Genomic DNA, 14192 nt, shown 5'->3' with positions numbered 1-14192 from the left:
TCTAATCTTTGATCAAGCATCATGAGAAAATTTCCAAATCCAACCCAACTTTTCTATTCATTAAAAAGAGGAGAATCAAAATTATCTTCAACAATTCCAATTACCAATTGGAGTTAAGTCCCGTTAGATAGAAATCAACGGAATAATGATAAAAACCAAGTCATACTGTTATTATCCTCCATTGTCAAACTACTAACGCCACCGAAGCTACCAAGCTTGAGCTGAGATTCGCACGCGGAACAGCATAAAAGACCCAAAAACTACGTTTCTTGGTTTGTAATTATTGTACAAGCAACTAAACAGAAGAATGTTTCGCACAACTTGCGAGTTGGGAAATCGAAAAAAACCCAACAACAATCGTATCTTCTTATAAACAAACATAAACACAGAGAGAGAGAGAGAGAGAGAGAGAGAGAGAGAGAGAGAGAGAGAGAGAGACCTGAAATGAATTGCAGATGGATCGAGCACAGCAGTAGAGAGAATTGCAGAGATCTAGGGATTGGAAATCTACTCATGTTTTTCTCTGCCTCTCTTCCCTCCAGAAACATTAAATGAAGAATAAAAAAATGGAAAAACTAAATAGTAGAAACAATTAAACAAACCCGGTCCTGCTGACAATCTCCCCCACGTCAACTATGTGACCTCGGCCCCCGCTTCACCATGTCGGCTGTTTATCACGTGGCGGGTCATGCTTGGCATCTGTATAGGTGGCAGCCTACTACTGGCTTATTTTTTATAATTTTATTATATGTACTCGCACCGTATTAAAATCCCTTCAGCTCATTTTAATATTTAAACACAACAAATATTTGTTAATTTTAAATTTTCAACTCTTTAATCTACTAATTATCTAATCATTATAATTTTTCAAACTTTCAAATAAAATATAAAAAATAATTAAACTTTTTTAAATTCTAAAATAAAAATAATATTTTAAATTTATAATATTTTTATTCAATTTTTTTTATCTTTTTTTCAAAATCTTGTAAAATATATTAATTTAAACTATTTCATTACTATTCATGGATTATCTAATCTCATTTTACTATCCAAACAATGCCTAAATATGTATGTGTATATGTATATATTTCTTAGAAAAACGAAGGTTATACAACGTAAATTACTCAAAATGGCTGAATGAAGATCCATATTTTTGGAATTCCTGTTTATAATCTAACTAATGAGCTTTCACTCCCTTTTTTTTTCTCAATTAATTTTTATTTTCATCTGATGAGGCAGTCCGGCGACTATCCAAATTTACCCATCTTTTAAAAATAAATTTTTTCATAGGAGTCTATAAATTGCTCATCTCTTGCACAAATTATTTTTGGTATGATAGTACAATTCAAAAGAGAGAGACGTAGACACAGCAACATTGAATTATGTCGAATAATGTGAATCCACTTAGACAATTTATAGCGAGTCTCTACCACTGTATGATCCCACACGTTGCATCCACACTGCTCTAGACTTCAAAGTTTGTAAACGATATGCCGAAAAGAAAAACTCATGTGATATATAATTTAAGAGTCTTGTGATTTATCCCACTAAGTTATCATGAGACCAAAAACAACTAATGTGATTATACCAACGTTACAAAATAACTAATGCGAACAGAATAAAGGGTCGGATTAGTTCGGAACAAGAGAACTCGAAAAACAAAACAAAATTGGGGTCCATCATAAAGAGAACCCTAACAACATTAAATCCACTTTGGAGTATACCCTTGTGCTATCACTTGAAACACTTGGCATCCAACAAAGCCTCCCCCTCAAAAGGTTCATAATCTTCAATCATTTGATTGACGCGCTCCTTCTCAGCTTCATTATTGATGTCAACCTTCTTCCATTCGTACAGCTCCATATCGTAGCACTCGTCAATAACGAACTGAGGAACTTCTTGTCCACGGAAAAGCCACAAACCCTTCACCTTGAATGGTGGCTCTGAGCCAATAACCAGCATCTTTCCAAATGCATACTTACGAGCCAAATCCATGCGTTGCAGGAAACCACTCACCTTGTTCAAAGTTACAAAGGAGACCGTATTCTCATCATTATACTTGTAATCACAGAACCATAGGGAGTATCCCTCAGGATCATACATGTCCCAAAACCCTGAAAAGGAGGCAAATATGAAGAAATAAGTAGTGCAATAATTATCACATATTGTACACACATACCATCTGCTGAGCTGAACCAATCCACAAACTAATAAGCTAAGTGTTGGGGGGGGGGGGGGGGGGGGTGGGGATTGGGGGGATTAACTAACTAGCTTGGTACCACAAGACAGTTGACCTACACAAACAAATAATGTGGAATAGACCTTCAAGCAACCAGATAAAACATGATGGTACAACTTTATATTATGAGAATTAAATTAGAAAAAATTATAATTATGGAACGGTATCAAAGATAGAGCCCAGGCAGTTACAAGGTTTGGGCAACTGTGTGAGCCACTACTTAGGACTCATTACATCATCCTCAGTTATATCTCAGTGGTGTTTCTATAGTTGATCAGCATTCCCAATATAGTCACTAGCATCAATGGCAGAAATTACAACTTAAAACTTTAACCAGGCATCATGAATCTGACCTACAAATCCACACCATACCAGACTCCTATATGCATACATCTATACTTGCTCAAAAAAGTAAAGAATTCAGTATTGATATTAAAAAAAAGTGTATAACCGCAAGAAGAACAGTGGATAGAGAAGACTCAATAAAGGATAGCAAGTAGGAAATGCGGTTCACAATCATTAGTCATTTCAGAACTTCATAATTAGCATGCTAAATTGCTGTATGATATTTAAGCTAACAAATGTCTGAATAGAAATTTGAGCAACAGAAAACATACGAAAAAAAGATGAAACACAAAAAAATAAATGACAAACCTATTCACACCAATGTTTAATGTACTCTTAATCAGATTAAAAAAAATCACAAGCTCCCAGTGTCGCACAATTAAATTATTGGGGGGCGGGGGGGCGCTACAAATTGTGCAATTTAGAACATTCAAAATGCATGGTTGAAAATGCATTAAAGTACGGGCTAATAAATATCATATATAAAAGAACAAGATGTAGGAAAAAACTTGTAAGTGAAATACCTTTAACTGCAACCTCACGGAAGTTAGTCTTTGTGTTTGAGTAAAGTCTTTTCCATTCATCCAGAATCATCTTACTAGGAGGCAAAAGATCAAGAGGATTCTTTGCTTTGGGTTTGGGTGCCTCTTCCTCCTCACCAGCCCCTTCTACTTTAGGTGGTGCTAGATCTTTCTTGACCTCTTTCTTTGGTTCAGCTTTGGACTTAGGTTTAGCAGGCTCTTTTGGCTGTGAAGGCTTCTTTGCAGACTGAACAGGAGGGATGGAATCAGTTTGCCTCACCTCACCCAATATCTTTCGGAAATTGGGCTGATTAACCATGGTCCAGAAGTATCTCTCTACATGAGGGAATTCAGAGGTAAAACTCTTCGTCAAGATCCGGTTAAATCCAAGAACCAAGTTACAAATCATAACGATATCAGCCAATGTCACAGAATGTCCAACAAGGTAAGTGTTGGAAGCAAGGTGGGTATTTAAGGCATCTAATGCTCTCTTCAGTGCAGAAATGGCAGCTTCTTCAGCCTTCATGCAGATAACAAAAAATTATGGTAAATAATCCCCCCATTTCCAGATATACAAAGAAATCTTTGGCAGATGAAAGAACAGATCTTTTAGAGAGTAGGACTTGACTAACCGGTGGAAGGTAAATGGCAAAACCAATTCGTAGTATGAACCAGTGCAAAATATTGGCATCAATTTCCAATGATGCAAAATCAATCCATTGCTCAATATGGGCCTGCCAAAAGAAGCGGGACAAGGAAATGATCACAAGTGGCTCCATTGACAAAATCTAGAAGCATTGTAGCATTATTAAAACCCTAGCAAAAATATAGGTACAATTGTTTTTGCATGAAATCAACCTCTAATTATTATTACAGACCACATATAAAAAACAACAATCTTGTCACCCAGTACCTGTTTTCATTGGATTTCTAAAGTTTCTAAGACTTTTTGAATAGCCAATTATCCCAATTGTTCTGGAGTTTCATTTTCTAATCAATCAAATCTTAGGATCAGGGTAATCCAACAGGACCTTGAGATTAGAAAAAACAAACTGATTTGATGAAGGGTTAGGGCTCGTTTGGATACTAAGAATATTTTAGAATATTTGTGAATAGTAATGAAATAGTTGTGAATAGTAGTAAAATAGTATTGGACAATTTATGAAGATTAGTGAATAATTTATGAATAGAAGTGAAGTAGTTTGAAAATATTTGAAAAAAGTTGTGTTCCCAAACAGGCCCCTTAAACTTAAATCACTTTGACTCCAAAATGAGAAAATTTAAAACAGAGAAACACACACACACACAACCGAAGAAATGGAATTCCCAGTCAACTTACACCAAAAGTTAACACAAGGACATGGAAAGCAACAAACAAATCTTTGAATACTCTTGACAATCCATACATCATCACTTACATATTCAATCAATGAAGCGCCATAGAGAGGATTATCAGCCTTCAAACGTGCAACTGCAGCAAGCAACAACCGAGTATAAAATACAAGTTGTGTCAGTTTCTTCAAAATATTCTAAGGGAAGCTACTCATCAAAAATAAAAAATCTAAGGTTAGCTTAAAAGGTAGCCGCACCATAGCGTGCAATGGCATTACTCTCAAATACAGGACCATCAGGTGTCTCCAGCACAGGAACCTACACAAGAATAATTTTTTTAAGGAAAACCAGACATAAGAAACATATGGAATGTAGAAGGAGTCTGTAAATATCAAAAGACTCCACCTTTCCAATGGGGTTCATCTTGATAAACTCAGGAGTTTTGTTTGAAACCCCCATCTCAAAATTCTTCACCAACTGAACATCGACTCCAATATACTCAGCCACAATAAGTGCCTTGTAAGCATTCTTATTCGTGCTCCCCGCATGCAGGACCTAAAGGTAGATAAACACACAGGCCGTTTAAAAGCAATTTTCAGTTGCGTGCACTTACATTATCCACTAAGTTAAGATGAAAAAGAACGATCACCATGTATCCTCACAACAGTGTCTAAAAGATATATCAAACTTTTGAGTTAAAACCAGGATGCTTAACAGAGGGCGCATCTGCTCCGGTTCTGTTCAGATTCCAACAACGTTAACTTCCAAATATAGTGAAGAAAAAACACACAGGAAATCCGCATTTGGCAGTGCATTTTCTATTTGAAAACGGCCCATATTATTACCAGGCCTTTTTGTAAAAGAGAGCATGATAGTGCAGCCTAGTGTGCTGTTAACAGATAAATATTTGATCATATCAAGATTCAACTCTTCATTTTTTCCAAATAAAAAACATTGAGTTGAAGAAAATTTTTCAATTTCTGCGCGTCATTCTTACTTCACCATAGAAGGGAACTAATCTAATCCAAACCAAAAGATTGGAGACGAATATAATCTAAAACTTCCACATTCTGGATTGAAATGAGCAACGAAATGTAACGTATAATCGAAAAGTTGTTGGGAGCTCACCAAAGCCATGGCTTAGTAGAATGCTTTTCACTCCTTGGTTCGTTGAGATCGAGAGTAGCAAGAGAGGGTAAGTGAGAGAAGGAGAGAGAGGTTTAGGGTTTGTGGAGGGGAAATATGAGGGTGGTGATTGGTCAGCGATCTAATCTAGGGTTCCCAAAAAAACGCAATAAAAAACAAAATGCTAATGCACCGAACAATTCTAATGGTTACCGAATGTGAATATTTTTTATTTTTTATTTTTTATTTTATTATTTTTTTTATATTTTTAAATATTTCTTTAAAAAAAAAAATTCATAACATTACTTAAAAAAATTTACTCAATCATTAAAAATAAGAACAAACAAAAAAGAAAAAAGAATTCGGTTGACTTTTGGGGACCCAAGCATTTAAAAACAAAAGGGTATAGACGTGCGAAGTTCTGGCTTTGACCCACCAGTACTAGGGCCTGTTTATTGGGCTGGGTCAGTAGGCCCGTGATTTGTGGGCCGAACAAGTTGGTCAAACGTGTCCATTAAACATTAAAATATTTGAAAACTTTTACATATGAAAAAATTTAATTACAAATATAATTATGCATTAATATATATACCAATCTAATATAATTGATTAAAAAATAAATTTTATTAAAAATAATGTTAATTTAAATTTTAAATATGAAAAAATCAGTATTAATATGCAGATTAATATACAACTTTATTTATACATAATAAAACTCTTTACATATTTTCCGCACAAACATTTTTGGTACTGATGCCCAACATGTCCGTATATTATTAGTGGTTACTAAGATAGTAAGCCGGTCGGTCCGGATTGGAGAAACTTATCGAATCAGACTGAAGTTGGGACCAGTTGGTCTCGGTCCCAAAATGTGTAAATCGATTGACATTTGATTCGGTCTCAGGGTCTATAAATTTTGGTCCCGACCAAATGGACAAAACCATCTATATATATTTTTAATAATTTAATATATTATCTATATATAGTAATTATATAAGTTAATATTGTAATTTTTATCTAATTTATTATCGTTGACTATATAGAATATTTTTTTAATAAGTTGGTTATATAATCTATATTAATAATTCATTTCATTTTAATTTAATAATTTAAATAATTTTTTATTAATTTATTTGAGAAAAAAAGAAGAAACAATAAAAAAATAATTAGACCGGATCGATAGCGGACCGGTCCGGGAAAAATTGTAAAAAATATAATTTCGGTCTATCACTCTCCCAAATTGGACCGGACTAATTTACACCACTATTGGTTACTTTGTAACAGTGGCGGACCCACGTTGTCCATGGCCCTCCAAGACTTTGTGAAAACATAAATTACTTCCCTACATTTTATACATAATTATACACATATAGAAAATAGTCATCCCAAAAATTTTTATAATTTCCATATAATCTTTAAAATTTTAATATACCTAGAAATATCTATCTCAAAGTTATTTTATACTCGCAATTATTTTTTTAAAATTTCTATACATTATCTATTTTCAAGGAGGTAGCTTCTCCAAAATTAAAATTAAAACTAAGTTTAGGAAAAATAATAAACTTATTAATATGGACTTCAAAATTTTTTATTATACAATATTAAGTTTTTTAATATGGAATCTAAAGTGAAAATACAAGAACGATTATTTAAAGTTAATAATCTATAAGAAAAATAGTTTATTATTATATTTTTATGATTTTCAATCTCTTTTTAATTTACATAAAATATATGATATTTGCAATTTTATAATGTATAAGTCTCACCCACTTCCTTTAAAAAAATGTAAATTTAGGATTTATATAAAAATAATTATTTTTTCATAATAGACACAACTTTCTTTTCAAATTGAGTGTCTACAGCTTATATATATTCTAAAATTGTATTTAACATTATTTTTTATATAAACGTATCATATAGTAAAAAAGTTAACCTCTCGACACAATTACTAATTCCGCCATTGCTTATTAATCTCATTCCAACCAGGTAGGGATTCCATTGTTTATATTATTTCATTTTCAAAAAATAAATACGCATACAATCAGTTTTTTTAATCCAAAATATATTTTTAAAAAATAATAAATAAAAGTTACATTATTTTACCAAAAAATATAACAATCATAAAACAATTACATAAAAATAACTTACAGACATTATTATAGTTTTTATTTTTATAGAAATATTCTCAGTTTACAACCTATTTTTATAGTTTTTATATATGGATCCCGCTACTGTCTCGTCTGTAGTTTATTGTTGCATGTTATCGTACGTTTTTTTTTTTTTTTTATAATTTTTGTTTAATTTTTTAATCATTAAATTAAAAAACAAAATTGACCAGCGGTCAAAATAGGCGGTCAGCACCAGGCGATACAATAGCTTTTCCTTTATATATTTTTGTGGGTCCGGTTTTTGTTGTTTTCCACTTTTCCTTTTCCTTTTATATTATGTAAATTTAAAGATAAATATGAAGATAGAATATGCCATTGCAAAAGCTCGGGGTTAATGGTCAATGCAAGCGGTAACTTGTGGTCCGGAGGTAGGTGCAGTAAGCGAACTTCCTACTAGTTTCCCCACATGCCTCCGATTAATCTTCATGGCCGAGGCGTCATCACTGACATCATCACCGCCGGCCAAAAAGCTGATGATAAATGCTTTCATATTTTAAGAGCACCCAATCTATGGTCCAATCGTATAAATACCCAGTTGGGTCTCGCATTTTATTCATCCCACTTCTTGTTGAAATCAAGGAATACGAGTATAATCATCGCAAATGGCTGCTAAAATTCCCACAGTTCCTCTGCTCACTCCTTACAAATTGGGGAAGTTCGATCTATCCCATAGGTATGTACTCAAAGATATGAATTATCAGTATATGTGATTGGTTTTGACTTTCCACGTTGTAATCGTGTTAGGGTAATAGTTTTGTTCACTTTTACTTTGCGAGAAACATGTATTTGTTGAAACCCAGTTGGCATTATGACTGTATCTGTCGTCGTAGTATATCTCTGGATACAATGTCAGCATTCCAGCGAACTCTTGTTCAGTTCTGTTGGTTCTTTTTCTTGGTGTGTGCCTGTATGCGTTTATTGTAGCAAGAAGATCAATAAACTCTTGCACCATTTAAATGCTCCATTCCGCGAGAAGATGTGTTCATGATTTTATTTTAATTTTTTTTTAATGTGTTTTCTTCAATTTTTGGAAATTTTTGTTAGAACGAGGAAAACCTCAGGGACACACGAATTTTTTTTTTTATTTCCGCAAATGTCCCAAAAGAACTGCCTGTGATAGTATTGAAAGGAGAAAGAGACGAGGTAAAATATTGTATTCAGTTTGGCCTACTTGTACAGGGGTTGGGGTTTGGAGAAGAAAGGACCTGAACAATTGTGCTTTTTGTTAATTTAACTTGGGCCGAGTTTAGGTACTAGAAGTAATGAAAGTCATGACTGAACAAACTATACTTGCGTTGCCTTCAAAACTGCTCAGTTTTGGCTTTTAAAATATTTCCTTGTTCTTTGCTGCAGTTTTGTAGGAGAGCAAAAAAATGTAATTTCATTGTTTAGAGCTCGAAAGAGGGACAAAAGCTATAAACAAACCAACATAATATGTTGGCCCTGAACTTGTATATATATAGACATATAATTGCAAAATTGGTCATAGCAATGATATAAGTCGTTAATATTGCATTTACAAAACTTGAAGCATTTGCAATGTGTGAATGGTGGAGAAATCATGATGGTCGAAGGACCTAGAGGGTTTTTCTTGAAATTTCCTCCCTTCTGACAGTTATTCATTATTTTACTCATGGAAAAAAAATTACATTACTCAAGACTTTTCTTTCTGATTCTATTAGCTAGTGTTAACTGTGTTTTTCTCGTCAATTCCTCAAACCTTATTAAATTTTATAATCTAATTATCCACTGGGGAAATTTTCTAGCTGCCCATTCTTCTGCTGCAATCACTTCATAAATGGATTGTTAGTTTATTTTGCCATAATCTAAAGCTAGCGTACCTCATTCTTGAGGTTAGAAAGATTTATTTTTCAATTAAGTTAATGTGCCATTTACTTTCTAATTTCAGAGTGGTTTTGGCGCCATTGACCAGACAGAGATCTTATGGTAATGTTCCTCAGCCACATGCTATACTGTACTATGCTCAAAGAACCTCCAAAGGCGGTCTTCTGATAGCTGAAGCCACTGGAGTTTCAGACACTGCTCAGGGGTAATTTTAACTATAATAGTTTGGAAAGTTCGTTTTGTGATCCACACTTGAAGGACAGTTTGCATTTTGAGGATTCCCTTTCTTTCCTTGTGAATTTTATGACTTACTTTGGTCTCTTTGGTATTGTAAAGGTATCCAGACACACCTGGCATATGGACAAGAGAGCAAATTGAAGCATGGAAACCCATTGTAGATGCTGTTCATGCAAAAGGTGGAATCTTCTTTTGTCAAATTTGGCATGTTGGGAGGGTTTCAAATCAAGGTTTGTCTTTGAAAGTGACCTTTACTTCTTCTCTTCTAATTCTGATGAATTGGGCTGTGCATTTTAATTGTGAATGGAGAGAGTTAAATGTTAAAAAGGTATAAGTGACAAAAACTTCATATTGAAAAAGTTTGCAATGAGTGAAGGAGTAGTTCTGGTTTACAACCATACAACATTGTGGTTCCATACCATTAATCGAGGAGTCATTGTAAATGAACTGATTTTGTTGGGAACTAGATCCAGTGGAAGTTCTGATTGACTTGGAAAATATCTTTAGTGCGGTAGTGTGCAGTGCCCGTGGTTCCATAATCTGCCACATTTGGAAAGAAAACTACCTTTCAAGAGAACCACTAATGGGCTTTGCATATGGATTCCTATATATTGCGAAGTTTATGCTAAGTGGTGGTTAGTGGTTTCCTTTCAAACTCATGTGATTGAAGTTTTTTCTTAGACATAATTCTTTCTTTGATATTGATTTCTACAGGTTTTCAACCAAATGGACAAGCTCCAATTTCTTCAACTGACAAACCTTTGACCCCACAAATTCGATCTAATGGTATTGATGTTGCACAGTTCACTCCTCCTAGGCGGCTAAGGACAGATGAAATCCCTGGAATTGTCAATGATTTTAGGCTTGCGGCAAGGAATGCTATTGCAGCTGGTAAGTTCTTTTCATAAAATTGATCTTGAGTTTAACAACATTATTGAGAAAGAATAACAGATGTTGTGCTGAATTAGTTCTAAAATTAATAATAACAGGGGTAAGATACAACATTTGGTTTAGGTTTATTTTGAAATGATGTTATTTAAGTTTATATTAATGCACCAGAAGAAGAGGGCATTCAAAATCAATGTTAATGTTATATTAACGCTTTTTTTTTAAAATTAAAAAAAAAAAAAATCATGATTGCTTGCTGCCTTCCCGGTATGAAAAGAGATCATCATACCACTTTCATGGTTCCCTGGATCAACAATAACTTTGTTGCTTCCTTTGTGAACTGATATTGTTTGTCTTGTGCATAGGTTTTGATGGAGTTGAGATCCATGGAGCTCATGGTTACCTGATTGATCAGTTTATGAAAGATCACGTGAATGATCGAACGGACCAATATGGTGGATCCCTTGAAAATCGTTGCCGATTTGCACTTGAAATAGTTGATGCTGTTGCTAATGAGATAGGAGCAGAAAGGGTTGGAATAAGGCTATCTCCTTTTGCAGACTATATGGAATCTGGAGACTCAAATCCAAAAGCGTTGGGCCTTTACATGGCTGAATCTTTAAACAAGTATGAGATTCTCTATTGTCACATGGTTGAGCCAAGAATGAAGACAGTTGCGGAGAAATCCAACACTCCCAACAGTCTTCTGCCTATGAGAGAGGCTTTTAAGGGTAGTTTTCTTGTTGCTGGGGGTTACGATAGGGAAGATGGAAACGAGGCAATCATAGAAAACCGCACAGATCTTGTTGTTTACGGTCGTCTATTTTTAGCCAATCCAGATTTGCCTAGAAGATTCGAGCTCAATGTTCCTCTCAACAAGTACAACAGAGAGACATTCTACATTTCTGATCCTGTTGTTGGTTACACTGACTATCCATTTCTTGAAGATACCGCATAGATCTCCAAAGCTATGGACAGAAATTTAAATTATCTACAATAATTCCTCTTTGAAATACAATGTTTTTTTTTTTTTTTTTGTTGCTAAAATTGATTTGTTTTGTGCGGTACAAGTGCAATGAAAAATATGCTTATAAATCTTGAGGAAATCCAAGGTGCAAGGGTTAAACACCTGTTGTTATGTATCTGCAATCATGCTTAACGATGAATGTGAATTGCAATTTGGCTATTACTTGATTCTTTTTAAAATATTTTAACATGAAACTTTAATTTTTAAAAGTATTTTCGACAATCTATGCTGTATAATATTGAATTTAATAAAATTACATAAAATAGAAAGTGTGCTTCTCTTTTGATAATATGATGAAAAGTTGATTTGATTACGAGAAAATAATCACCCTAATAATTTTACAATAGAATGTCTCCTGACGTGGTTAGAAGTACAATTATTAATCATTTGTAGGTGACAATCATTGACCCTCTTAGCACTTTAAATAGATTTTCAAACTATCATAGAAATATTTATATCCTATTATAACTCAACGACTAAGTGATTTAATTTGAGCTAATATAAATCAATTAGAAGTGTAGAGTATGTGGAACACTTTATAACATTAAAATTCTTGCATTCGTTTGGATAAGAACACTTGGTTTAATTATCCAGATCGGAGGTAATTTAGTAAAATCAATGAGCATACACTTTGACGAGGCCTAAGGGGGGCTCCACCCCCCGGCCCCCTCCTTCCCACCAAAAGGCTCTGCCAATTTTTCTTTTTCCGAAAGATTTATCTTAATTAAATATATTTTTTTGTTTTATTTTAAATTTTAAAATTAAAATATAATATAATATTTATATTAGATTATTTGTCTTTTAAAGCTTATAATTATATGGGTAAAGTATATTTAACAAAAATCTACTCGTTTACTGGAGAGCTAACGACGTAATATGTAATTGCGCTAATTAAAATCTTTTTTAATATGTCACTACTATACATTATTCACTGAAATAAAAAAAAAAAAACCTAATTTATAGATTACATATATTACGATATTACCTCTTTTATATAATTCCGATATAATTATTTCCTTAGTTCAATCTCATTTTTTTATTGCAGTATATGAAAAGTTTAAATATAAAATTACAAATATTCAAGAAAAAGTGCAAATTTTAAATTTATTTTTTTTTTTAAAATTTTATTGTTAACACTTTTTTTTAATCATTTTGTTAAATGTATTGTTGAGAAACGTGCAGTAATTACTAATGAATTATACAGAATAATTAAAAGAGAAAAATAATAAAAATCGATATAGAGACTTAATATGATTTGACGATATACTTACATCTACAAGAGCAAGTGGAACAAAATTTGCTATATATAAAATAAAATTACATAATATATATATATTAATCCTAGACGTACATATGTATTTAAGAAAAAATCAATTTAAATATTTATTCCAAACCTAAAAGTACCTCCCAAATTAGAATCTGGATTTCTGACCTCTTAAGTTTTATTTATAAAGAAACCAGAGTCTGCTTTACTTTTTAATACATGCATGAACCTAACTAGTAAAACTTGAATTCCTTTTTTTTGTTTTGTTTTCTTTCTAAGCGTGGTGAGTGTGCATTGAGATGGGGTTAGCAAATAGCTATTTATAAAAATAGAAAATCTACACAGTAACTTCACACTTTTTTACATTATTAAAAAATATAAATTTACTATTTTACCCTCTGTTATGTTATACTAGTGTGTTGGGTGTGGGACTGCTGTGTAACAATGCTCTTACAAAAAACACATATTTAGATCTTAATCCAGGCAATCCGACAATGATATTAACAACAAGAGTTCTATTATATATAATTATTTTTGTATACTTTTTATTTATTTTATTAATGTGATTAGTTAGAGTAATTATTTTATATTACAAAAAAATGATATAGTCAATCATATTAATAAAATATATAAAACTTTTATAACTGTACATAGAACTTTTATAACCATAATGATCTGACTAAATAACATGGTTGATTGGTCAATTCAGCCATGGCACCTATCAAATGAGTTGTGAGTCGCTTTTTATCCATCTCAATAGATTCGGGGAAGGATAATAAATATTGTTTAAAGTAAATATCATACATCTTTAATTTAAAAATGAAACTATAAAACATAATATCTTAGTATTATATTAATTAATTTTAAAACTTAAATTTAAAATTATGTAATTAAATAGATAGAAAATATAGTGAAGATTCAAATTCAAGATGTCTATCATGATATTACGTAAAATTATCACTTATATAAAAAACTTAAATTGATAAATAAAAATATATATTTGTTATTTAATTTATATGATAACATTAATTGAGATCCTAGGAGTATAAGGAATATTGGACCGCATTATTGAATGAACTAGAATTTAAGAGATGTTAGATTTGTATAATGAGTTGAGATGAAAGTTGAATAAAATATTATCAGAATATTATTTTTGAATATTATTATTGGTTTGTAATTTGAAAAAATTGAGGTGTTTATT

At 32.4% G+C, this 14192-nt stretch overlaps 2 protein-coding genes across 3 annotated transcripts; one reads left to right on the top strand and one right to left on the bottom strand.

Moving 5' to 3' along the window:
- Positions 1 to 1491: 1491 nt before the first annotated feature.
- On the bottom strand, positions 1492 to 5726 carry LOC122307997 (elongation factor 1-gamma-like). Of its 2 annotated transcripts, XM_043121147.1 has the most exons (8): positions 5566 to 5716; positions 5087 to 5174; positions 4843 to 4992; positions 4695 to 4755; positions 4524 to 4576; positions 3738 to 3839; positions 3109 to 3625; positions 1492 to 2114 (listed from the first exon to the last, which is right to left on the bottom strand). In XM_043121147.1, the coding sequence occupies exons 2-8, from the start codon at positions 5087 to 5089 to the stop codon at positions 1735 to 1737; spliced, it is 1266 nt and encodes a 421-aa protein (XP_042977081.1). In that variant the 5' UTR covers positions 5090 to 5174; positions 5566 to 5716; the 3' UTR covers positions 1492 to 1734. The 2 variants fall into 2 exon arrangements, with proteins under 2 accessions (XP_042977081.1, XP_042977080.1); XM_043121146.1 differs by lacking the exon at positions 5087 to 5174 and having other exon boundaries at positions 5566 to 5726.
- Positions 5727 to 8116: 2390 nt separating this feature from the next.
- LOC122307561 (12-oxophytodienoate reductase 2-like) lies at positions 8117 to 11889 on the top strand. The gene is made up of 5 exons (XM_043120488.1): positions 8117 to 8403; positions 9640 to 9780; positions 9912 to 10042; positions 10527 to 10703; positions 11066 to 11889. Exons 1-5 carry the CDS (start codon positions 8333 to 8335, stop codon positions 11656 to 11658), a joined length of 1113 nt encoding a protein of 370 aa, XP_042976422.1. The 5' UTR covers positions 8117 to 8332; the 3' UTR covers positions 11659 to 11889.
- The last annotated feature ends 2303 nt before the right edge of the window (positions 11890 to 14192 follow it).

This window comes from Carya illinoinensis, chromosome 4, assembly GCF_018687715.1.
Source record: "Carya illinoinensis cultivar Pawnee chromosome 4, C.illinoinensisPawnee_v1, whole genome shotgun sequence".
NCBI classification, from domain to species: Eukaryota; Viridiplantae; Streptophyta; class Magnoliopsida; order Fagales; family Juglandaceae; genus Carya; species Carya illinoinensis.
Note: the sequence above shows the minus strand (reverse complement) of the source record. Positions and strands in the feature narration are given on the sequence as shown.

What these genes read in the sequence shown, in the direction of transcription:
- LOC122307997 (XM_043121146.1), bottom strand. An exon ending in TAATGCCATTGCACGCTATG is followed by an intron (nt 4,577 to 4,694) that starts GTGCGGCTACCT and finishes TGCTTGCTGCAG; the next exon opens with TTGCACGTTTGAAGGCTGAT. An exon ending in GCGCTTCATTGATTGAATAT is followed by an intron (nt 3,840 to 4,523) that starts GTAAGTGATGAT and finishes TTCTTTTGGCAG; the next exon opens with GCCCATATTGAGCAATGGAT.
- LOC122307561 (XM_043120488.1), top strand. Translation starts at nt 8,333, where the DNA reads ATGGCTGCTAAAATTCCCACAGTTCCTCTGCTCACTCCTTACAAATTG. An exon ending in AAGTTCGATCTATCCCATAG is followed by an intron (nt 8,404 to 9,639) that starts GTATGTACTCAA and finishes TTCTAATTTCAG; the next exon opens with AGTGGTTTTGGCGCCATTGA. An exon ending in AAGGAATGCTATTGCAGCTG is followed by an intron (nt 10,704 to 11,065) that starts GTAAGTTCTTTT and finishes TCTTGTGCATAG; the next exon opens with GTTTTGATGGAGTTGAGATC.